Source organism: Carassius carassius, chromosome 5, assembly GCF_963082965.1.
Source record: "Carassius carassius chromosome 5, fCarCar2.1, whole genome shotgun sequence".
NCBI lineage: Eukaryota > Metazoa > Chordata > Actinopteri > Cypriniformes > Cyprinidae > Carassius > Carassius carassius.
In genome coordinates this window covers 19366037-19391580 of record NC_081759.1, presented here as the reverse complement: position 1 = coordinate 19391580, position 25544 = coordinate 19366037, and the positions used below count along the sequence as shown (strand labels likewise).

Below are 25544 nucleotides of genomic sequence, written 5' to 3'. Positions count from 1 at the left end.
ATGTGAAGACTGAGGAGATTCTAGACATAGTTCTCCTTTTTTGTAAGCTTATAAAAGTGATTTGATAGAGAGTAACTAGGAATGGAAACTATGTCCCCCTGGACAAACAGAGGAGCCAGTCACAGCTTAGAGCAGAATCTCCAACTCTATTACTTACAGCATTAGAGACTCTTCTGGGAGTCCTGCTTAGGAAAAAGAACCTTCCAGAAATATGTTGAGGTTGTGGGGGCACTGAATACTAGGGGTAAAGCTCTGTATTTGTTTTCTGGATGGTGGGATCTCCTTTTCTCAGCAACAGTTCCTGTAGCCATACACACTCTGCAATGGTATTGTTTTGTAGCTTGCCGTACATTTTGGATTACCTTCTGTTGCTTTCTTTAATAAACTGTTTTTATTTACTTTGGATTCATCGTCCTCATCTGTTAGGACTAAACGTTTCATATTGATCATATGACTCAATACTGGAGAACATAATCATGCGGTTTGATCTTATGCAGGTCAAGGCGGCTTGTTTCTGCCACGGGATGATAAAAAAAAGAAAAAAAAACTTTTCAACTCACAATTCTGACTTTTTTTTCTACCAATTCTCAGGGATTTGAGATATAAACTCAGAATTCAGAGGAATACAAGACAATTTTAAGATAAAAGTCACAATTGCTTTTTGCTTTTTATTACATGTCAGAAAAAAAGAACAGAATTACAAGATGTAAACTTAATTAACAGAAAAAATGTCAGAGTTTTGAATGTCAAGATATGAACTCAGAATTACAGCTTTACTTGAAAAAAATCTTGCAAACTTATTGCCTCAAGAAAAATCTAGTTACTTACAAGTTTTCATAAATTGGCATCTGTGTAAACTTGAATGTATTAAGCAAACTTAACTTGATTTTTCTGAGACTTTAATCTTTCTAAGATTTTTTCAAGTAATGTTAACATATTGAAATTAACTGTCCCAGTTTACATCATAATTGCGGAAAAGTCGCAGTTGTGAAGTGAAAGTCGCAATTAACTTTTTTTTCACAATAACCTTGAATCCTATTGCGGAAACAAGTGTCCATTCAAATGGTTTTAAAGTTCATGTTAACTTTTCCAATACAACGTATCACTTAAATTGCTGTGCTGATAATGTGTTTGGAATTAAAAACTGTTTATCGTTGATTATTGTTTAATGCAGTTTAGTTTATTTGATCAGAACTAACAAGGGTATTTAAGGACAACTATAGGGATCTGCGCCAGATTTAAAAAAAAAAAAAAGAGAGAGAGAGACATGTCAAGGTCCAAGATGAAAGTTTTATTCTCAGGAAACAGAAACTGAATGATTGCATATTCAGTATCTGTAAATCTCAACAAATTATATATAAAAGGCATCACTTACCTTTGAGAGGTTCTATAAATTAAAATATTGGTTCCAGGTTTGTAACCTCATTGAAATTGTGGTACTGCTTGCAAAATTGCACAATCATACTGCTTCCTGTCCATCTGTGGTTACAGACCCTTAGTTCACTGTATTTGTTTTTTAGTTGCCATAATTGCAGTTTGTCCTATTGACGTTTGTGTGTGTTCGTGTGTGAGATGAGACTAGAGCGTGTGGTCAAGCGGAGAGCACTCCAGCTTGTTGCTTGTTTTGATTTGATTATGGTATGTCTGGAGAGCTTTGCCGAAGGCTGCATAACGAAGTGATTTGACATTCCTTTTTGATTGTACAAGAATGCTTGAACAAAGAGTTGTGCAAGAACAGAACAATGAAATCAAATGCTGTGGTGAATTTGTTTTTGCCTAAGACTCATTCAGATGTTGCAGTCGACTTTAAAATCTGCAACTTTCAGCATAACATCTGGGTTTTATTAACCTGTTTTTCATATCTGTATTCTTTTGGTAATGTATATCAAATATTGAATTGGGTTTAAGCTAATAATAATTGACTTGCCTTTGTCTTAAAGCAAATAGCTCAGAGACAGGATGCTATTATAAAGCAGTGTTAGTTCTAACTTAGTCTCGCATTGCCAGAACTTCAGACTCCTTTAATTGGCTAAAAACCGCCCAAGAGGATGTCTCACAGACATGTAGAACAACCAATCAGAGTTTTCTTTGTTTAGTATCATATTTAGGAGCATGAAACTGTAAAGTATAATGTAGCATATTTAACATGAACTAAATGTATTTCAAATACAGTTTATTATATTTATTTTTCACTAGGGGCCACTGACCAAGACATCACATTTTCTATATGCACTTTTTAAGCTGATGCATTTAAATTATGCTTTTGGGTCACCCCAAGACTGCAGAGCTGGTGAGAGAAACGATGCTAGAGCGAGACAGTATAAAAATGAGTCAAGTCTGTATAATTGCATGAATCAAGACCCGTACATCTGGCTCATTTTCAAGCACTTCAGGCGAGCTCTCAGAGTCAAAAAGAGAGTGACATCATCGCTTCTTTAATCGGGTTTGGTTCAGACATTATGCAGATTTGATATAAACATAGTCGTCTCTTCCTGAATTGACATGAATTTCAGGAATACATTCAACTGAATTGCAGTATTTAGCTTAGGTGCAGTGCTTTCACTGATCTCTGAGGATTTAAAGGTCACAACACTGCAGAGAGAAAAGAAATGCATTGCTTTCCTAAAAGCATATCTCGAGTGCATACTTGTTTGTCTCAGAATAGTCAAAGGTATGTTGCTCCTGCTTTGCTCTTCTGCTTTTTTCCAGGGCTTTCTTGAAGAGGAGATCCAACTCTAATAATAAGAGTATCTCTATTATCCCTGTTTAAGACTTCACTCTACAGCATAATTTAAGCCACTTGGCTTTTAAACTAAACCAGCTAATAGCCAGTTACCTTATCAAGGATTAGGACAGGAAAAGCACACTCTTAGCACCTTTTTTTTATTCTTCTGGAGGCTTGAGAAACCACCTGTCTATACAAGTGGCAACCTAAAAAAGTGATGGAGATCTGTCTCTCTCTTCATTGCATACAATGTCAGGCACATACCCACAGAGTCCAACCCCTGATGTTCAGAAGTAGGTTTGGATAAAGAGTTAAGCCCCAGGGTGGGGGGGGGGGGAGAAGGGGGGCAGAAGGATTTCCTCTTTTTAAACTGCAGCAATTAAATAGTCCTTTAACATGCCACTGTGAGTCCAGCTGATTCATTTGTGTGCAGAGCCCTTTTCATTGGGGACTTCCACTCCACCGCATTAACAGCGCTGGACACACTTACTTGCAATGAACTAGTTTCCAGGCTTTAATTGTATTTCAAACATATTTTCCTTCTTAAATAAAGGGAGAGATTTATGAGGACCAGATAATGCTGATGCTTTGTTGCAGTGTCAGTGTTTGTGTGTCTGGCTGTCCGCATCAAATGTGATGGTACACAGCTCATGTTGAGTCAGCATGAATGGTAGGCCTGGGGATACAGCTTTCAATATTCAATATATCTCTGTATTTCTGTATTTGAAATAGCTCAAAGGGCTGGTTTTTTAAAATCACTTTTTTAAGGATAATAGTTTTGAAACCGCCACTGTCTCCACATTTACAGATTCGCAGTGTTTAATGCATAACACTACAATTGTTTGAAATGATCAAAGCATGTTTTTCAGATTTTTCAGGGAAAATTGTATATCAATTATTTTTCCTTTGCTTACATTCACTCACAAAAACAATTAAATATAATTTCCATTAAAACTTCTGTGAGCTAACACAAAGTTTCAAGATTTGCAAGAACGTGAAATCAGTGAAATATAATGCTTTAGTCATTAATTTTTTCCCCAACCATGACCATGTCCCTTTAGAGAGTCCAAGGAGTAATTATATTAAATCATCTTTATATACACATATATATACACATAACAGTGCATATGAAGAATTGTGTAGATTTGTGTAGAATGTAGATTTTTGTTGCAATAAAATTACTAAGCTTACTGTATAAGTAAACTTCATGGGGATGAAATAATAAAAATATATAGTAGTATAAAAGATGACAGAAAGTGGAAGTAATGGAGGACATATAGGAACAGACAGTTCAGAAATGAATGTTTATAATGACTTTATGTCTCAGATGTACATACAGTAGGAACATCCTTACTATACTACGGTGACAGTGATTGTGTACTGTATTCTTTCAGTACAATATTTCCTGCATTTATCTACTTCGGCTCTATTTCTTCATATATCAAGCAGCCCTTGTTTTCCGTAGACCTTGCATAAATGAATCCTCCTCTTTTCTAGCCTCTTTTATGGTAACTGTCTGTGAATTATATTATTCCTGCAGAGGTCAGCTACAAATTATCCCACGAGCCTGTGAACTTCACGCCTGGTTGTGCATGATGCTAATTGTATATATATGATGATTGATCACTCCTCTTATGTACTTGGAGCTGATGAAAAGATCCATGAAAGGCTGAGAAAATTATAGCCCTCTCAGCCAACTGGCGAACACTGCCATGCCAACCCGCCCCGAGCAGCTCTACTCGAAACCACACTCGGTACATCTGGATGTAAGGCCGTCTTTACTGATTCAGATGAATAATACATGGGTGTAAATGGATGAAGCCATAATCACGCATTTAATAGGCATTAAATATAAATGCGTCAACACACCACTTGGAGCACTCTGAGTGCAGCCAGGCGGAACTGATCAGCAGTGACGTCTGCGCTTTTCCCCACCTTTTTTTTTTTTTTGCTTGTTTAATGGACAGCCTTCCCATGACACAAGCCTGTGCTCTACATGTGGAGATGTGAACGGACTGGCTTCTTTTAAGACATCCTGGAAGACTCTTTTGGCATTCTTAATGATGATCCCCTAGAGCCTAGTGATTCATTATGTGGCTTCAAACATTGTACTGCCAGTGTCACCCAATTCCCTACTCAGCAGAATCAGGAGAAAAAAAAGCCTCAAATGATCCTGAGCAGCATTGTGCAATACATGACCACTGATGCCTGCATACTTTGGCTGGACAGATGAATACTTTGGCCTGCTGTTTTTGTAGTAGGCCTACGTCCACATCTGATTTGTGTTGTGTTTTTGTAAGTCAGCCAGTGGATTAAACTTAATTGAACTCAGATTAGGTGGTGGAACTTTTATTAAAGTAGAGGCCTACGTTTTAAAAAACAAGTTCTTTTTGCACTTACTCTATAGCTGACTTATTTATCTCCCCATGAAACTCCCTGACCCCTTTTTCCCTTTCTGTACAGCCAAAAAGCCAGCAAAATATTTTCATAGGAAATAATGAAATTCCTGAAATTATTAGGAGGGAAACCTTATATCATCTGTTCTCCTTATATTTGTCCCCTGAGCTGGCTTCCACCGTTTCACAAGCGAACTTCTGCCGCCTTTTGATACTGTCTAACAGTTTCTTTTCATTTTCCATTATAAAAATGTGATGTAATTTCAAGTATTCCACTATATAGGTTTACTTTGGTGCATTTTCACTAGTCTGAGTCAAGAAAAACCAGTAAGATGCATGCTTATAAGTCAAAAAGTGAATGTTTCTTTACTGTGATCCTTGTAAGAATATCTATTCTGTTATGAGTTGTTTTCTGAATATGTGTGGAATGAAGGTAATTTGAGGTCTGTACCACACAAGATGTTTCCACGCTGTGCTGCGTCTCATTGGCAGCTGTGTTGGCTTGTAGCGCCACCACCACAACTAATCATCAATGTTCTGCCTGAGAACATCACACCCTCTGCCATGTGTTTTTTTTTTTTCATATTTGTGCAACATTATCACATCCCTGTCTTTCGCTTTCAGACACAAAGTAGTGATAGATGGGTCAATAAAATTACAACTATATTCAGCTTTGCCAGCAGTGGTATAAATTACATATGAAAAAAAAAAATATTAAAAGAAAATATAATTTTTTTAATTGTATCAACATTTCACAATAAATTAAATTAAATTAAAGTATTTAGCAGAAGCTTTTATTCAAAGCAACTTACAGTGCATTCGGGCTAACAATTTTTACCAAAAACGTGTTCCTCAGGAATCGAACCCACAACCTTTTGCACTGCTAATGCAATGCTCTACCACTGAGCCACAGGAAAAAACATTAGAATTTTAATTATTCCAAACTTCCTGCCTGATTGGTGTTGGGATGTATAATAACAACCATGCTTTAAAAGTAAATTGTGTATAACTGGGAATATAGTCCAGTACTGAAATGCAAAAGTGTGTTTACTAGACTTACTCTCCATGAGGCTTCTAGTGTTTCTCTTTTATGACAGAGAGTGATGACTTTACAAGACGTAGTGCTACAGTATAAGGCTTACGAGAAAATAAATACCAGGAAATGGTCATCCTGTCTCCTTAACCCGCGTCTTCCTTAGAAGGTTAATACATCAAGAACAACTACAAAGTAATACATACATTTTCATAATGTCTCAGCTAACCCAGGGCTTAGCATCATGACAACAGATACCGTGTTTGATCGGCCCTCATGGTGAACTGGCTAACAGATGTTGCTCTTAAGATGAGGAATGAGACCTGGCTGTCTTTTTTTCTCAATGAATAGTGGAGGTGGGTGTTTACTACATTTGAAAGCATTGGAGTTAGGGACTTAGCACCGCTTGTGTTCATTTTTGTTCCAGCATTTTTTCAAAAGGGAAATGTTTTTAGAGAATTAAGCAGGGCCTCCCGTAAAGACAGAAGAGGTTAGCGGAGAGGTGATATGAAATACTATACGTCTGCGCAAATATGAATATATGCATGGTTACATGCTGTTGTACTTATGGAAATGTATGTCTCCAGCAAGCCAGCATTCATCACTCCAGAGAGGCTTGTCTTTGTTTGACTTGCATGACAGTTATCACTGCAGGGGAAAGGCTTGCATGGGAATAACATGGCCAGTGTTTGAGGTGAAATAATAAGCATTTTAAGGGGGCCGTGTTTGAAACTATCCAAATGACACAATGCATTCCTAACTAGACAGGGCCAGTGACCTCTCACCTTAGCGCTGGCCGCAGCGCGGGGCTCAGGTTTCCTTCCAAATACAAACTCTGTGTGACAGCCTCACTAGAGCCGTTAAATTACAGAACACTGCTTCTCTTGACAAACATTTATACACTCACACACACTCTTTGTGTACTTTCTGTATGTACTTTCCCATCAATCCTGACCGATGTATTTCATTAATAAAAATTACCTAAAAATTTGGTAATTACCCTAGTAAAAGTTATATAATTAAAATGCATTTATTTCATAATAAATAGAGTCTATTAACATATGTACTGACATATTGCTTGGGAATTACTGCTATAAATACTATAATTAAACTTTATTTGTAGTACTAGTTGTGTTCAACACATGTTTCTTAATATCAATCCCAAAATGTGTTTTATTGTTAATAATGTTGAGGACTCTGTGGTCTTGATATCGGTCTTTAAATGCAATATATTTAAAGTGTACCTGAAGTATACTTGCAATAGTTCCTCTTTAGCACAATCAGATATACTTCACTATATCTTTTGTTGGTTGGAATTCAACACTACTTCCACAAAACTGAAGTGCATTAAGCACAAAATTAGTTGTTCAAAATTAGCAGATTTTAAATACCAGTTTAGTATACTAAAAGTACAATTGCATGGTATTTTAATTAAATATATATTCAGTGTTGGGGAGTAACTAGTTACATGTAACGGCGTTACGTAATTTAATTACAAAATTAATGTAACTGTAATTAGTTACAGTTACTAAGAAAAAATGAGTAATTAAATTACAGTTACTTATGAAATTTTTAACGATTACAAAGGGGATTACATTTGAATATTTACACACATCCACATACAGATTTAACTGATTTCTTTCCCAAATTGCACTGACTTTTCTGAGACATACCGCCCTAATAATTTCCGGGATGCGGAAATGCAGTCTGGTTCGTAGAATCCAGTCATAAAAACGGAATGCCTAACGCGGACGGAATATGCCACATTTTGGATGACTAAATCAAAAGTAGGTCAGTTCACTTGAATCAAAACATGACATCGACTAGTGTCTGTGAATATTAAGCCCCAAAAATGCAATATATGACTCCTGCACGTTCTGCGTGTCTGTGGAAATCAGGCGCGGACTGGACACCGGGAGAACCTGGACAATTCCCGGTGGCCTGGCAGCCGATTTTGCCCGCTATTTTAATATCATTATTGTATAATTGCCTTCCGAATGTACTAAAGCGATCATTTGCGAATCCGCCGTTTGATAATTAAATCTCCAATAAATCAGGAAGTGTTAGTCATGACTCGCGCGCTCTCCGCGCCTCCGCCAAACGGTTTGGATCAGACTCAGAGTAATCAATGCGAGAGAGAGAGAGAGAGAGAGAGAGAGAGAGAGAGAGAGAGAGAGAGAGAGAGAGAGAGAGAGAGAGTGGACTTTGGAAGCGCACAGCTGGAGCAGAGAAGCAGAACTATACTGTTCAGGGTTTCAGGTCAGTTTCATCTGTAAAGATGCTTTTTTTTCTTTGTTTTTTAATTTAATTAATCAAGCAGCAGCACGTTGCTCATCAGTCATCACTCAAAATACTATAAAGGACATCATTATTATCAGTTGTAATGTTACAGTAGTAATTTAGCTGAAAACCAATCAGATTTTTTTTATAGGTTTAGGGGGAGCTACGGACAGACAACAACACAACCCTTACGAAAATTAACGTTTTAATATATTTCTATAAATCCAGAGAAAAAAGTTAATATTGTTTAACTGTGGTAACCAAAAATTTAAAATGATTTTACAAATTGAGTTATTTAAAAATAAATACAAATCCATTTGCAAAAAACAAAACAAAAAAAAAGGTTATTGTACATAGGCTAAAAAAAGCATGGTCAATTTTTGTAAGGAAAACATGACTCGTGTACAGTATTAGGATTTTTCTATAAAGATATTGTAGTATTGTAGAGTATTGTATTGTAAAGTATAGTTTTGTTCAATCTTGAGTATTAATGTCATGAGAGAGATGGATAACGGGGCAAAATAAAGAGACTGAAGAGAAAAATGGAAGTGAAGGTGCAGTTCAGGAGAGAACTTTTAATTATTTAGCATGTCCCCAAATTAAAGATTTAAACCTTTTTTATGTCAGGTCCATACAAAAAATAGTTTTGTCCGTGAATTTGTTTGTATGAGTTTGAATTTTCCAGTCTGAATTATTTTCCCAGTCCGCCCCTGCTGTAAATGAATGGCAAAGACATGGTTTCATTTACTACACATAGGCCTACTGAAGCTCGCAGTGTTTTCAACCTCTGCCGCCTCAATATAGGAGTACACGAGCACATAAACAATTTCTAGAACTGCTCTGTGTCACTTCATGTGCATTTTACTTATTTTGAGAAAACTATCATCATATCAGACAGCAGTTTAAAAAAAACACCAATGTTTCAGGAGTTTATTACACAGAATACGTCACATGCTTATTAGATAACTGTATTTGAGTTGATGTATATGCTTTTATTCATTATTCTTTAATTTTCACAAATTTAGAAAGTAATCAAAAAGTACTCAAAAGTAATTAGTTACATTACTTTAATAAAGTAATTGAAAAAGTTACACTACTATTACATTTTAAACAGGGTAACTTGTAATCTGTAACCTATTACATTTCCAAAGTAACCTTCCCAACACTGTATATATTGTATGTATGTAAAGTTATTTGTAGTACACTTAGCATAAGTGTATTTCAAATACATTAAGTATATTTATTTTGCACTAGGGTATATTCACCCAGACGTTTAAAGAGCTGAGTAAAATAAATGTACCATTTGTAAATTCAGTGATTCATATAGATACAGATTTCCCTATCTGATTCAATTCTGACTCACAAGCTCTCAATTTGGGTATTTTTCAGTTATAATGCCCATTAAGAGCTGGCTAATAAATGTGCAACCACAAACATTTTGGTGACATTTTGGTAAATTATCGTGGGAAAAATGGTCCATTTGATATTGTCAATAGTATAGAGATGTATAAACCACAGCTCATACAGAATATAATTTCAAAACAAAAAGCTTTCTGTTGGTTAATGTAGCAATTCTATAACAATTTAAATGTGTGTGGGCATATCTTTCATCCTCACGCAAAATTCCAGATTGTGTGAAGTTCAATTGAAACGACTGGATTTTATCCACCAAAAAAGAAAATTGCTGAACAGTGGTAAATGTGACCGCATCTTTATGAGCAAGTTATTTTTTTAGTGACAAACACAAGTTGCGTGACCTTTTAAAGATTTGGTCACAAGAGTCATTTGTTGGTGTATCAGCCAATATTGGTCACTTCTTGTTTGCATTTGGGTCCTAAACAGAAAAACTTTTTTTTTTGCATCACATTCACAACTGTTTTTTTTTTTTTTTTTTTTTTTTGCCATTGCGCGCTTAAGCTTCAACAGTGGAGGAGCAGTGAAAATTGATGAAGGAAACTCTGAGACAGGAAAACCTGGTGCATTACAAACACTGTAAATGGACATAAAAGATCAATATTGCCATTTTTAATAATCATGATAAATAAATGCTAGATGGTCATAAACATAAAACCTGAAAAGACAAGTGGCAGCTCAGTCAACTGGTCTGAAAAGGATTTTGTACAGGATTCTATGTGCGATTGTAAGGTCCGGTTTACAGTATATATAATTTTGAAAACAGTCTGTTTGGAATATTTTCTGTGTTAAAAAGTCTTTCTTGTTCTGTAGGGCTTACATGAACGTGAAAGAGCTGAAAGAGATTTTGAATTTGGATGGATCCACACACTTGAACATCTTCTTTGCTAACTCATCCGATGAAGACGTGGCTGGTGTGGGCACTTGGCCCTGGGATAAAGAAGCTTTGACACATTTAGGTAAATACATAAATGCATTACTACAATACAGATAACAATCACTGGTTTAGCATAGTTTTGAAGAGCATTGCTTATCAACTTTCAGTGTCATCAGAAAAAAAGACATTAAATGAGTACCAAAAAGGATGATGTTTATAATACCTGCTCTCGCTCCGTCTTTTTTGAGGTGGGATTGTATTAAACCCTTTATTTTATGGTACGTTTGGCCACACTCACACCATGATCCATGAGATTGGCCACAGCCTTGGACTGTACCATGTCTTCAGGGGAATCTCAGAGGTGGAGTCCTGTAATGATGCCTGCTTAGAGACTGAGCCGTCTCTTGAGACGGGGGATCTGTGTGTAGATACAAATCCCACCCCCAAGTACAAGTACTGCAGAGATCCTGAGCCAGGCAACGACACCTGCGGCAGACGTCATTTCACAAACACCCCCTTCAACAATTACATGAGCTATGCTGGTGAGACATACAGTATACAGTATCAACTCTAAATGTCTGCAGAGTAGAAGACTTCTGCAGACTCTTTTAGCATTTTCTGTGCTGATTTGGACAGGAAATCTGTGAAAGACATTTAAAATGAGTGTAACGTCTGAGAATTCTTTGTTCGTTTTGTTCCCATAAAGATGATGACTGCACAGATTCCTTCACGCTGAACCAGGTCGCCCGGATGCACTGTTACCTGGATCTGATCTACCAGTCTTGGAGACCTGGCAGTAAACCAGCTCCTGTTCCTCTACCTCCTCGAGTAACAGCACAGGACCATGACTCTGTTACACTAGAGTGGTTCCCTGCCCTCACCGGACATTACTTAGACAGGTGAAAAAAAAAAAAAAAAACTAGGAGGCAAGGCTGTTCCTAGATAATTATTAATTCATATTATTAATAAAGAAATTATTCAGTGAAATATTAATTAATAACTAATAAAATAATAATAATAATATATTAAATTTATGTTACTTAACATTTTGAAACCAATAAGTAACATTATTTGTATTGTAAGTTACTGAATAAAAAATACAATAAATTAAAATGTATTAAGAAAAAATATATTTTTGCAAAAACAAAAAATGACAAATATTTACAAGCACATGATATGTTGTACAAAATTTGATTTAAAATGGAAAAACTGTTGCCCAATCTGGTGTAGTTTAAAAAAGAAACTTTATTTTTAAATATATTTTTTTAATCTTATTTTTTATGTTTATTTAAGATTTATTTTTAGAACCTTACAAAATCTGAATTTTAAATTGTATGTAGAAATCCCCCAACAAATACATTCTTATATAGACTTGATAGAAATAAAACATAGCCTTATCAAACTAAATCAAACTAAAGGGCAAGTTTAATGTTATATAAATGTTATCGGCATGATATGTGTAGTATTTTTTATATAAATCTAATATTTAGTTTTAATTTAATATTTGGATAACATTTAGTTTGACTGATATGGATAGCCAGAATTTTTTGCTCCTTTCATAAAACATTTATTTTAAAGGAAAAAAAAAAGTTGTTTAATGCACTTTTTTTGTACAAACTAAATAAATTTTTTATTGATGTTGTGATGGTCTGTGTGTCTTTAAGGCTTGTTTCAGTAGTTAATTTTTTTTTACTGTATGTTTAAATGAGGTTTTATCAGTTAATTCCAGAAATTCTTATATACTGTAAGTACCCCAATAAAAATGAATGGTGAGATACTTAACAAGTCAAGGTCAATCATGTCAATAAAGATTCAAGTTTATGTAGTGCAGTACTGCACATGGCGCCCACAGGCGAGGTTTGAGACATCTTAAACCGAATTTCTCTCTCATCATCATAGAAACGGTTTTATCCATTTTTAAAGGCATCAAGAGGTTATTGTGGTGCTGCTGTGTCTAAGTTGCTACCTTGGCTGTCTGTTGATTTCCTAGAGAAGTGGGATCAGTTTGTGACAGATGTACTGAAGTTGGAGTGCTCCTACAGTATGCCTCGAACTCTTCTTCTCCCAGACCCTGCTCTCCCTCCGGCCACTGGAGTCCTCGTGAAGCAGAAGGTAAGACTAAATAATGGTGCCGAATCCTTAGCTTTAAATATTATCCATAAACCCCACAATAGATGCCTTCTTCATTTGACTGATATGCGTTTTGAAATCAGATTTTCTTTTTGAAAGCAGACTGACCAGGGGAGCATTGTCCCGTTGTAACCAAAATGGCAAGGAACAAAAAACAGTGAAGAAGTAGTCTTTAAATGCCATGTTTGTTACAGCAGCATCCTAGTAAAAACAGTAAATAATTAAACAAGAAATACCTATGCCATAATTTAAAATGCATTTATTTCATACTATGTATACTTCAAATACATTAGCATATGTTGACATATCTCTTAATTAAACTTTATTTTGAGTATTTCTTTGCACAATGCACATTTCTTAATGTTATGCCAAAAATGTGTTTTAATATCATCATAAATGAGGATTGTATGATCTCTGTTTAATATCAGTCTTTAAATGCAAGATAGTTTACCTGAAGTATACTTGCAATAGTTCCACGTTAGCAAAATCACCTCAGCACTATTTTAACTACTAAGCACAACATTTTTATTTTTATTAAGCTCATAAATATGTAAATGTATTTGTAGTATACAAAATAAATGTATTTAATTTTTTGTATTTAATTGATCTATTAGTATTAGTTATTATTTGTCCACCTGTGCATGTTGTCATTAATAGCAGTCCTGTATCATTGCCCCAATGTGGTCCAAACGTTAGAGGTTCGTGATACTGTACAGTTTCGTGAAAACACTCATAGCTAGTTGGTTAGTTGGTTAGTTTCTCTAACGATACATTGTACTGTGGTAGTTAATCAATGAGTTGCATTGTATAGTAAACACACACCAGTCCAAAATTACAGGTAGAACCTCATTTTAAAGGAACAGATACTTTATTGATTTAACTCTGTCAGCTTTTTTACATTTTATTGCAGCACTGTCCATAAAATGTTCTAGAATGTAACAATAACATAATAAGTTTTTAACTTTTGAATTCACTATCACATTAAGTCAAAATAAATCTCATTGCATATGATGAGACTTACTGGCCATTTAGTGGTTTTGTTAGTGGCCTACTTGAATCCTTTTAGGAGGTTTCCTGTCTGGATTTAAACTGGCTACTTTGGCAAACTGAAAGAGACCTGTTTCTGTTGACACTTGGAAATTGTGTTCAATTGGTGAGTGCAGTTCAAAACCATTAATGTGCAGTTTTATTGAGTGGGATAAATGATTAAAGCATTGCACCCAATTCAGGTTGCCAAGTGAGGCCAATATTGGATGGAACAGCAAAGTAATCTATGAGGAGAAGAACTAAAAAGTGTGGAAAAAATTAGTCATAGGGGTTGTCGTAAATTTCGATTTTCTCATGTGTTTATTTTAAGGCAAAAAATGTGGACATATGGAAGAATTGGTCCTCAGAGCTTTGTGCACATAAATGAATGTTTTTTTACCACGGGGAATGACTCATGTTTTCCTGCGCAGTATCAATGATCTTGCCCTTGTAGTTCAACCTTTGATCTGGTATCACAGAATGAAGCCAAACTGCCATGGTCAAGCTATTCTTATCGAAATTCCAAGGCATCCATTTTTTTTTATTCCGATTATTCTATTTATGAGTGCAAAATATCTGTATAATCTACCCAAGCACTGAAGAAGCACTAGGCCCTAATGGCCATGACATATGCCCACTATTTTAGCTCAAACTGCAAAAGATCTTGAAAAAGTGAATTGGACTTGACATTGAAATGTTGAAAACAACTTCAGAGACCTACATTCCAGAGGCCGGCTGTTTTTCTGTTTAATTACTTAACCACTTCATTTGGTTTGCTTTTAAAAATGGGTGAGTCAGACTTGTGGCGGGTAGAGCCGTAAGTGCATGCTTGTATCCCTCCAAGCCAAGTTGGCCCAGCACTGGCTTCACGCAGTCAGCTGAGAAGACATGCCCAGGCTTGCCATGGCCACAACGCTTTAACTATGCTTTGCACTTGGATGGCTTCCTTGGTGTACTCCATTGCCCGGGCCATCTTTCCACTGTTTACAATCGGATACAAAACCTGACTTTGACTGCCTGCAGCTGGTTTGAACCTCTGCCCTTTACCGCTCTCAGAAAATCACCTGCCTGCAGTGCTCACCTCATCCAATGTATGCTCCCTGTCCTCAGTCATCTAGGTTAAAAAAGCATTTTTTCCTCTCATTCGAGTGTCCTTAGTTGACTTTTTGGAAACGATACGCTTATCGTGTTGCTGGAATTCAATAAAAGAGCAGCACCGGCACAACAAATAGATGGATGCGAGAGTGCTGTGCAAAGTCAACTCGATTTGCCATGCAAATTACTCTGTGGTTTCTTGAGCTCATGAGAAAGATCCCACAGTTGATTGAAAACATGAAGAAGATGAGAATGAATGTGAGACACAAAACCAGGAATGCTAGGAATGACTTGTATCTCCATTCCACTCTTACCTCAATGCTTCATTTGTCTGCAGTGCCCTCTTTGCCCAGATCTTGATTGTGTCAGTGAGTCTTGCTGACTGGCAGGAGATTCCAGTACGACTATCAGTAATCTTTTGAACTTTTTGGTTTGTTTGATGTGAGTTTAGTTCATTTGATGAGAGGCTTATGATAGAACTTATTGGTTTATTTTGGAAAGTCCAGTTCTGCTTGATGGCTCGCACTATTTCTGCCTTTGTCCTTTTCCATCTAATATTTCTTCTAATATTCCCTTGATCAGCAGCTGAGGTACATGGGGGATCTACGTAGGAGATATTTAGCAAAAATTGGGGCATTTGATACTGCAAAAATGCATCTAGTTTCAGAACATCCCAGTTTGTTTTGGCCATCTAATTGAGCAACAAATACCCACCCTTGAACAACGGTGATATCTGAGTCAGACATGCGAGGGAGGTTACCTAGATGCTTGGCTCAGCCAAATAAACATTGACAAAACTTTTGCCCAACGCTTTTTCCATTTGTCATTTAACTCATAAGTCAGACTCCAAATGAAGCTTGACTGAGGTCAACCAAAATAAATGTGAAAGTAGCTTTTACCTCACCTTTTTTCCATTCGTCATGCAACCAGTCAGATCAAAAACCAGCATTTTAAAAGCAACAGAGGCTTTAAAAAGGGATGCTTAAGCCACACTTAAAATGTATAAATGTAATCAAAGTAAATACAATTAAAGAGACATTTTTTGTTGTTGTTTGTTTTATGCATTTTTCTCCTCACAAGATAAACATTCATTATGAATACATATACACACATTTTAGACGGGACCAGAAGCAAAATAAAACTAAGAAATAAATAACGGCAGAGCAGATGTAAGATACAAAGGTATGCATTATGGCTAATATGGCAGTCAGTGGGCATCTTCAAGAAATTCCAACATGGACGTTTTTCTAGTACAAGAATATTAGCATGTTTTATCCACATTTTAGGTGTTTTTTTTTGTTTTAGTTTTTTTTTTTTTTTGTGACAAAAACAAGAGATGTTCTGTTCAAGATTAAGATAAAAAAAAAAAAAAAAAAGTTATAGGACACTTTCTGGTTGTGATTCATTAGCGTTAAGCCGGGCTCACACTGCAGGAGTTTTAGGCCGATTTATATTTTCTTGTCGAGGACCTTGTTTGGTTCTGAAGTTCAGCACTGCAAATGTGAGACATTTCCTCCATTGCCACTATCCAACGGGCCCATAAAACAATTGTTATTGTAAAAGTACTGATGTAATTGTGATCATCCTGATTTAAAATCCTAAATCTCATGCATGTTTGATATGATCGTGGAGACCATAGTTTGTGGGCGAGCAGGTAGGGAGGTGCAAAATTCGATCTGTAAATGCCTCATATTACCAGATAATCCACACCGAACATCGGAACTGACCAAGGTCATCAACAAGATTTTTTTTTTCTGATTTTTCTTTATTTAGGAATAAATCACCCTAGCTCCTGTAGAGTGAGCACGGCTTTAGTGAAACATGTTCACAGTTAATGTGATGAGCTACACCTGTGATTACTCTGCTAGGAAACTTTTAAACTCGAGGAGAACTGACTTCATACATCCACTAAAATCACTTCAACACCAGCTGGTTAAAAGTCTGCCAAAAAGGTTCAGGAAAATAAGGCTAGTTCTAAGAAAAATTCTAGCATCATATATTCAGGTGCCTTATGGTATTTTCATACCCAATGCAATCACACGTATTTAAGTGAGTGTCCAAACTGTATTGTGTGCATCTTCTTAGTGGTGTTTTAAATAATGGTTATTCAGAAATATTTTTGAAATATTAATTTTGAAATATTTAACAAAGGTGGATGGAATTAAATCAATAGTGCTCTAAAGAAAGTCATCATTGTAATATAAATGTGTAATGATATTTTAGTATAGCTGCAAGCTTAAATGCATTTATTTCCCACTGCAGTGGGTCTCATTTAAGCAGAGTTTCAGTGGGGCCTCCCTGTCAAGCTCATCCCCTCTCCGGGCCCCTCCCCCTTCAGCTTCCTCACAATGACCTCTTGACAGATTCTAAAAAGGAAAAGAATTCTCCCCATGACCTCCTGCCATCTTACTGAAGAACATCATTTGGCCCTCTTAGAAACTGTTTGTTTGTTTTTGAAATGCCATTCATTAATCCAAGAACCCAATAATTGGATGTAATAGCAAAAGTCATTGCAATTGATATCGCTCAGGATTATTATTATTGTTTTTTTTATGTTCTCCTGTAAATAATTAGCAGTGCTTGCTAAGGCAAACATGGGTATTACTATTGGTCATACTTAGGTTTAAGGATTTATCCATATTGCAGTACCCTGGCAAGGGCACTAGGATCCTGGTGGCATTAATATACCCCTCTCATTTTCATAACCTCATGGTGTTTTTTAGAGAAAGTAACATAACACGTTTTCATCCTTTGCTGTCCTCCTTAGGTCCTAAGGATTCTGTAGAAAGGTTGACTCATTTAGATTAATGTGTTTGTGAATTGGACTACACAGCTTGCACTGTATGTGTTCATAAGAATAAATTGTGTGTGAATCAGATAACACTTGTTGCACTGTATGTTTTGTGCTGTCTGAAAGGACATTTAGATGGAAAAACATTTCTGATTAATCACCATTAAATTTTCTGTCCTTCTTAGGTCTGAATCATAGAAAGATTCCGTATAAGAATTGACTCATTTAGAGTCATTTGTTTGTGAATCACACGGCTTAGGCTGTATGTTTCTGATTCACTAAAAATAATCATTTCATAAGAATTATTTATATGTAAATGGGACGCTGTAAAATCTGCAAGTACATTTTATTATAAAGACGTATAAGTAATATTCACATTTTTACGGTTTTCTTTCTCCAAACCCTAGTTGTTAACTTCTGCAGGATCCAATTTCAAAGGGCTTCTTGCAGTCAGTGTTGGGGAAAGTTACTTTTAAAAGTAATGCATAATTACATTACTTGGTTACTTTTATGGAAAGTAATGCGTTATGTTACTTTTGTATTACTTTCACGTTACTTTATAAATATGAGTAGGGCTTGATTGTTTTTAATATAAGAAGTTCTATTTATAGCAAATGTAAAACCCCTTTCACATCGAAAGTGTAATGAATAAACCTCAGGCTGTAGGAAATGTAAATTCACATCTGTACAGTAGAACACAGGAGAAGAAGGTTCAACACTCTTCAGCAATAAAAAATGAAGCACAATTGTTAGTTTATCTAATGTCATTTTTTAATTATTAGTATGGTTGAACTGGATCATCAAAGGTCAGCAGCAAAGACATGGAATGGGATTAAATACATTTGTGTTGTTTAACATATTTAATTATTGCAGGTTTGTGTCATATTTGGATTTCCGTTTTTAATTAATTTTGATGAATACTAAATCTGTTTTTTTTTTCTGAGTGGGATGAATTAATGCACATTCACATTTAGTCTAGAACTACATCATGGTCACACAGCATACACAATGCCTCTGTACTTCTGGGAATAGGAAAACAAAGTAACTGGCGTTTCGAAAAAGTAACTCAGATATGTTATTGCAAATTCAAAAGTAATGCGTTACTTTACTAGTTACTTGTAAAAAGTAATCTGATTACGTAACTCGAGTAACTTGTAATGTGTTACCCCCAACACTGCTTACAGTCTGTAAAAATGGTGGGCCTATTGAACATCCATTATTTATTTTTGTCAACATTACTATTGTTCATACTTTGGATTTAAGGATTTTCAACCGCATCCTGGCAGCTTCAATATACCCATCTCATTTTCATAACCTCACAGTGTATTAACTTGTGCTACCAAATTTGAAACATTTTGACTAAAGAAAAGAGTTTTGGTTTCATTCTTTGCTGTCCTCTTTAGGTCCACCAGATGTAGAGCAGGCCTGTGAAGCGAGCGTCAGCACTTGGAGCCCCAACGCCGGCATAGACTCGAGTAGTGTTGGCTCAGCATCTTGCCCACCCCAGGGCTGTATGCTGCAGCTCGAGTTTGCCTATCCACTGGTGCCTGACTCCCTTACTGTTTGGGTCACCTTCTTCTCTCCGGAGGAGACTGGACTGCCTGCAATCCACGACATCCTTCTGCTGACCCTAAGTGGTAACAACATCTCACTAGGTCCACAGTATGTGTTCTGTGACACACCGTTGACACTTAAGCTAGATGTGAAGGAGGAGGTGTATGGGGTGCAGTTCTTCACCATGGAGCAGCACTTGGAAATCGATGCCACATTGCTTGCCTCAAAGCCAGACAATCCTCTGTGCCGGTCGTGCCATCCTCTACGCTATAGACTGATTCGACAGCCACCGTTCACACATTCCCCAAATGGGCTGATCCTTCAGGAAGCCACTCTGAGATATGTGGACAGGTAAGGATTAGGGGCGTATGGGTTATTTATAACTACTACAGTGTTTATGAATAATTTTGAATTATCTATTTTTATACTTTCACTATTATTTTATTATTATGTGGTTTAGTTTTAGTTTGTATTTATTTTATTTCCAGCTAGTATTAAACTAAATACAAATGGGAAACTGAAGAAAAAAAAAAGCTAATAAGATTAAGATAAAATATTCATATATTTAATTTATTACTTATCAAAAATGTTTTTATGGTTTTAGTTCTAGTTTTGACGATAATATCCCAGAATCTTACACCTATATATGATATTTGACAGCATCTCAAACATGTCCTGATATGATTATGATTTGATTAGATTCAGGGGCCTGTGATAACAATATTACAATATTATTTACCTATTTTACACAACCAGTTACATTCTTAAATTAAAGCTCACAAATCACAACACACAGCAGTGAACACACACACACACAGTGAACACACAACACACAATGGAGCAGTGGGCAGCCATTTTTTGCTACGGCACGCGGGGAGCAGCTGGGGTTTCAGTGCCTTGCTCAATTGGCTTGTTCAATGATATAAGCAATGACAACAGTTAGGAAAGTCTTTTAGTTTTCTGTGCTTCCCATGACTTGAGTTTGACAGGAGAGAATAAACTGTCTGTGTTTTTTTTTTCATTGCCAACAGCAATGCTAGGTTGCTGCATCATGATCATCTGGCATATACATTTTAAAAGAGAATGCATATCTTTGTGGAAGCACATAGAACAGTCACTGGACAATGTGTGGAAATGTGGCTAACATCAAAAATAAAAGTTCAAAAGTTAATCTGAAAAAGATCTTTTTTAGGTGTTGCATTGATACATTGTATTATTGGTCATTTAAATTGAAGTATCAGTCCATATCAATGTATCCTTACGGCCCCTCGTAAGGAGGAATTATTTGTCCCTCTATTATGAATGATTTGTTCTGGAGAACTTAGACAGGCTCTGAAATGTTTTCTTTTGCGTGTCATCATGACATCACAACACTATTCAAGACATATAGGAACACTGGCACATGATGTGCTTTGCTGTTGTATGAATGTCTCTTGGGTACTATGTGTGAGGTCTTCATCCTTTACTCCTTGTGCTGGGGGTTCAGGTCAGCTCGAAGAATTTCACAGCCAGCTTGTTGTCATCCGAGAGATACATGCTAAAGTGCTCCCAGGCAGTTTAACTTCATGGGATACTCATAAATTCTAAGTGGCCACAAAACAGTTGGAGAGTGTTTGAAGAGCCTCTGCCTCTTTGATAACAGCAGAAACAAACAGACTGCCAGATTGAAAGGCTGACAGATAGCCTCCAACTAGATAGATAGATAGATAGATAGATAGATAGATAGATAGATAGATAGATAGATAGATAGATAGATAGATAGATAGATAGATTATGCTATATGTTTTTGATTCACTACAAATAATCAGTTTATAAGAGTCAGTTGTTTGTGAATCAGATTACACTGCTTGTGCAGTTTATTTTATTTTTTTTTTTTTTTATACACTAAAATAATCAGAAAATAATCAAAATGCCTCTTATTAAAAGGACATTAATGAAGACTTTAGTCATTTAGTAGGCAGGCATTGTGTCTGCTTCCTTTTGTGTGTTTTTTGTGTTGGACTTTTTTTTTTCAGGGCTTCTGAATGCTGGGCCCTCCAAAAGAACAAGACCACACCTCAGTTGGCAGGCTGCCAATAATGTGTACATTAGCTTTCACAAAAAAAAAATCTACTCAGTGCATATCAACAAGACCCAGTGTGAACCCACTGAACTTCACTGTCCTCACACTGGGCTGTTTTGGGTGTCTTTTCTTGTTTCCAAAAAGTTGGCTGACAAGTGAAACTACAGTAAATACAGCGACAGCTGCAGCAGTATGTTAGGAAAAGACATGAAGATATTTTCATCTTAAAAAATAAATATCTTAATATTTTCAAATATATATCAAATTTAAAAACTGAAAAAGTCTTTACACATCTTTGCCGAACTAAACTAGTATTTATACTGACATATCCAAACATACATTAAAACTGTGTTTAGTTTGTAGTAGCACAGTCCAAGTTGTGTTAGCAAGGTATCCAGATCCAGCCAACAGCTTAATCTGTTCATATAATGTGGTTTTTAATTGAAAAGGTTTGTTTTATGTATTAATGCTGCACAGCTGTATTCACCAGATGGTGAGAAAATGTATCAGTGTATCAGCAGGCTTGTACTGCTCTGGGATCAGCGAAAAACTCCCCGCATCTGAAATTCATAAATGCAGAGCGAAAGTGCTGTTGAGAAAGCTGTTGTGAGGATTAATACAAGATATTGGGAAATTCATTATTCAGTATCAGCACAAGTGATTCTTTAAATAAGGCTTCTTAGTGGGAATTTTACAGTAACTTCTAGATCTCAGACTGTTTGGAGTACTGTTTTATTATTGCAGGCTAGTCTAGGCTAGGTTAGTTTAAATGAATTTACTGTAGTAGTTGGTTTCGATATGAACAACGAATATAAATATTTTGTAACAATATAAAAGTAAATGTCTATATATTCTTTTCTTTTATTTTCTTTTATTTGTTATCTTTTCTTTATTTATTGATGACAGGGCAAGTAAAAGTTACTGTATAAAAATATATGAAAAATTTAAGCTGTAAGCTGTAATTGAGTTGTTGTTTTTCTCAAGGACTCCTAGGAAATATTACTAAATTAACAGGAATCATTTGATGAGATTTGAACAGTTTACTACCTGAATTGCAGGCATGATTCTTGACAGTTATTTTGTCCTATTTTTATAACTTCTTCTCCCTTTCAGTCCTCAATGTGGGTGTCCTTTCCTGATCCTTCATTGCTTTGTGACAATTAGCTAAAGATCGTTTTCATATCGTCCAGGAAAACAAGGGCCATAAAATGTTTTGTCAGCTCCAGAGTGGCACAAAATTACAAGGCCATTTCATCCTCCAGGTGCAAGCCTAGTTCTGCTCCAATAGAGGCAGGCAATCACTCATTGTGACCAGTGAAAGCAGCCCCAATCAAAGTGGTGTCTGGCTAAAAGAGGCAGGCTTCCTAATGAGAGCTCTTCAGTGTAGCAGGGGAATGTGCTATAATATCGGATCTCAGCCAAAGAACAGCCGCTATAGATCACTGCTGCTACAGTATGGAGAGTGATTAAGCAGCATGGCCTCTGAGAACCTCCATAGTGCTTCACACAGCCCTGTTTTCATTTGCAGATTTATCAATATGATTATGTCACAAGCCAACAAGACAAAGTGAACACACTCAACCCACAAATCAGCGCTGTGTGTCGTAAGCATGCACAAGGTATGCAAATTTAGCGTTTTCTTGTGAAGTTTAAGCTATAGTTCACCCAAAAAATTCAAATGACGTGGTTACTCACCTACATGATATTCCAAAGCCATATGCTGCTGTTTTTGTTTGTAAAATGCAAACTTTCTGAGCATTCTTTACCCAGATTTTTTTGCAGAATCTTTCTTTTTTTTCCATATTTCCGTAACTTTTTTTAATGACATGAGGGGGAAAAAAACATGCATGATTCATGACTTCAGAATAGTACCCATTCACAAGCAAGACATTCTGGGTAAGACATCTGTGTTTGTGCATCGTCTACAGTAGTAATCTGAAGAGATTATGTATTAGCTACTTGAAGGTCAACATTACAACAATTTCACATTTTCCTCCAGAGCAGTCATGGATTCCAGCGGCGTGTTTCTCTTTTATTCATGGAGCATATAGTAAGCACCACTTGATGGATCTCTTGGGTTGAGTTGCGGTCCGACTAAACATCTGTGGTGCGGTAAATTATATGATTTAGGTTGTGTTGTTGTTTTATTTGGCCATATGAAATCTGATTTTGATTTGAAATGACTAATTATTTCCACTCCTTTGAAGTGATTAAGTTTTTCGATCATCATTCTCCTCCTAAACACTTCAAGCAGCGAGCAGCTGCACAGAGGGCTTGGCATTATAAGCATAATTTTGATTTCTTTTGAAGGTATACAGCGAATACTATAATATGATATTTCCAACATGTGGGCTGAAAGAGAGGAGTACCTTCAAAAAAACAACTAAGGAGGATGAGTGTGCTCCTCTATAGAGCTCAATCACAAGCAACAGAAAAGACAGACTTGTATATCTCACTCTTCTGCTAGTTTGTTTCAAAGTCCAGCTGCATTTAAGTGCAGACCACAAAAAAAAAAAAAATGGGATCGGATGACATCATAGAGAGGAAACCTGCAGACCCTCGTGACTGTGACTCAAAATTTTTGATATCTATTATTTAATAATTTATATTTGCTATTGATATTACTTGATTATACCACATTAATTACACAGTCATTAAAATTATTAAAATTTTTGTGTCTTTTCCAGCATCTCAAGATCTGATCTGTATGTATCTATGTATGTATCAAGTATGACACAGCATTCTAAAAACACAGCACTCATGTTAAAATAAGTTTAACTTTTTTTTTTTTTAACTTGTCTTTTTTAATGCAAAAATACATTCTGTGTGAAATCATTAACCCATATGGTAATTTGGGAAAGAAAAGAAACTCTAGAGAGGTGAAAACCCACAAGTGTTGATAGAAATCAACCCATTATGATTTCAGGAAGTTAAACGGGTCATATTTATACCCAGAGATTTTAGCTGCTTTAGTGTCTGGTTACCATCTTGCTTTACTAGCCGTGTGCTTCCTGAACACTGTCAGTGCTGCACACTCCCAGCCTATTGACTTAAGAGCTGCGATTTTTTCCCACACTACTGCGGGGTATCCCGCATGGGGATAGTGATGATGTCATGGGCTACCACAAATTCCAGCACAGAGGATTGAAAAATGTTGTTGTCATCCGAAAACATGAAGGTGCTGTGACACATCGCAATGTTTGAGCTCCAGGGTTTCTCCGACTTATTACTCGTATGCAACTATGGAATTTCATTTGAACGTTGTGTTTTGTACTGTGTCTTTGTATGCGGGCTGACTTATAAAAAGTTTTATATCTGCGGGTTTATTTTTAAGAATGATAGTCTCTGAGTGTTTTTAGTATGGCACAAAAACTCCAATAAATTATTATGATTTCACAAACAAACAGCCTCGCCGCAAATTCGTAATGTAGCCACAAGACATTGATGGCTAAATTGATACTTAGTCGATTCAATGGGCAAAATATCCTTTCCTCGTTGTGGAAGCCAAGCCAACGGTCTACCTCAGGAGTCACTGTGGCTGTTAAGGATAGCAGCAGTACTCTTTTAGCTTTGCTCTGCTTCTCCACAACAAACATGTCTTAGAAAAACACAGCCACAAGACCACATTGCGGGCCAAGATCTTCCAGCTCTTGCCTTTGGGGGTTGGCTCAGACTCAGCATGCAGTTCTAGCAAAGTGTCCTCTGGCATTCGGCAGTTCTCACACCACTGAGGCTCTCTGACCCATATTTGACTGTTTGGGAAGTCTGCAGCTGGAGGAGCTTGTGGGGTTTTAGAGCCTCATGGTGGAGCTGATTGAGTTGAGTATACCTGAACCAGCTGTGAGGCTTTCCGCACACTGCGCGATCCCTCCAAGTTTGTGTTCCTGCAGGCAGAAAGTTAAGCGGTGTAAAGGATCTGAGCAGCACATGTGCAGACTGAGGTTTAAGGGTTGATCTGAGTCGCGATTAAAATGTTTTTGTTAACCCGAGCCCCATAAGCGGCTGGGTCGATAACAGGAAGATATTTTTTTTATTTAATTTTTTTAAGGACTAGTAACACAGACAGATGGCCGTGTTGTCTGAGAGAAAAGCCTCTCTGACTGATCCTGTGCTCCCTCCACCTCCATTCTCCGTCGCTCTATTCTTGGCACTTCATTGTGAG

The 25544-nt window shown here is 36.5% G+C and overlaps 1 protein-coding gene across 2 annotated transcripts in view; it reads left to right on the top strand.

The window, feature by feature from the left end:
• Nucleotides 1-25544, top strand: part of LOC132140926 (pappalysin-1-like) — a 73734-nt gene that overhangs the window by 8285 nt on the left and 39905 nt on the right. For both annotated transcript variants that reach the window (XM_059549999.1, XM_059550000.1), the window contains exons 3-7: nt 10661-10806; nt 10973-11266; nt 11431-11623; nt 12715-12836; nt 19170-19671. In XM_059549999.1, coding sequence (XP_059405982.1) covers nt 10661-10806; nt 10973-11266; nt 11431-11623; nt 12715-12836; nt 19170-19671 — 1257 coding nt within the window. The remainder of the gene's footprint in view (nt 1-10660; nt 10807-10972; nt 11267-11430; nt 11624-12714; nt 12837-19169; nt 19672-25544) is intronic.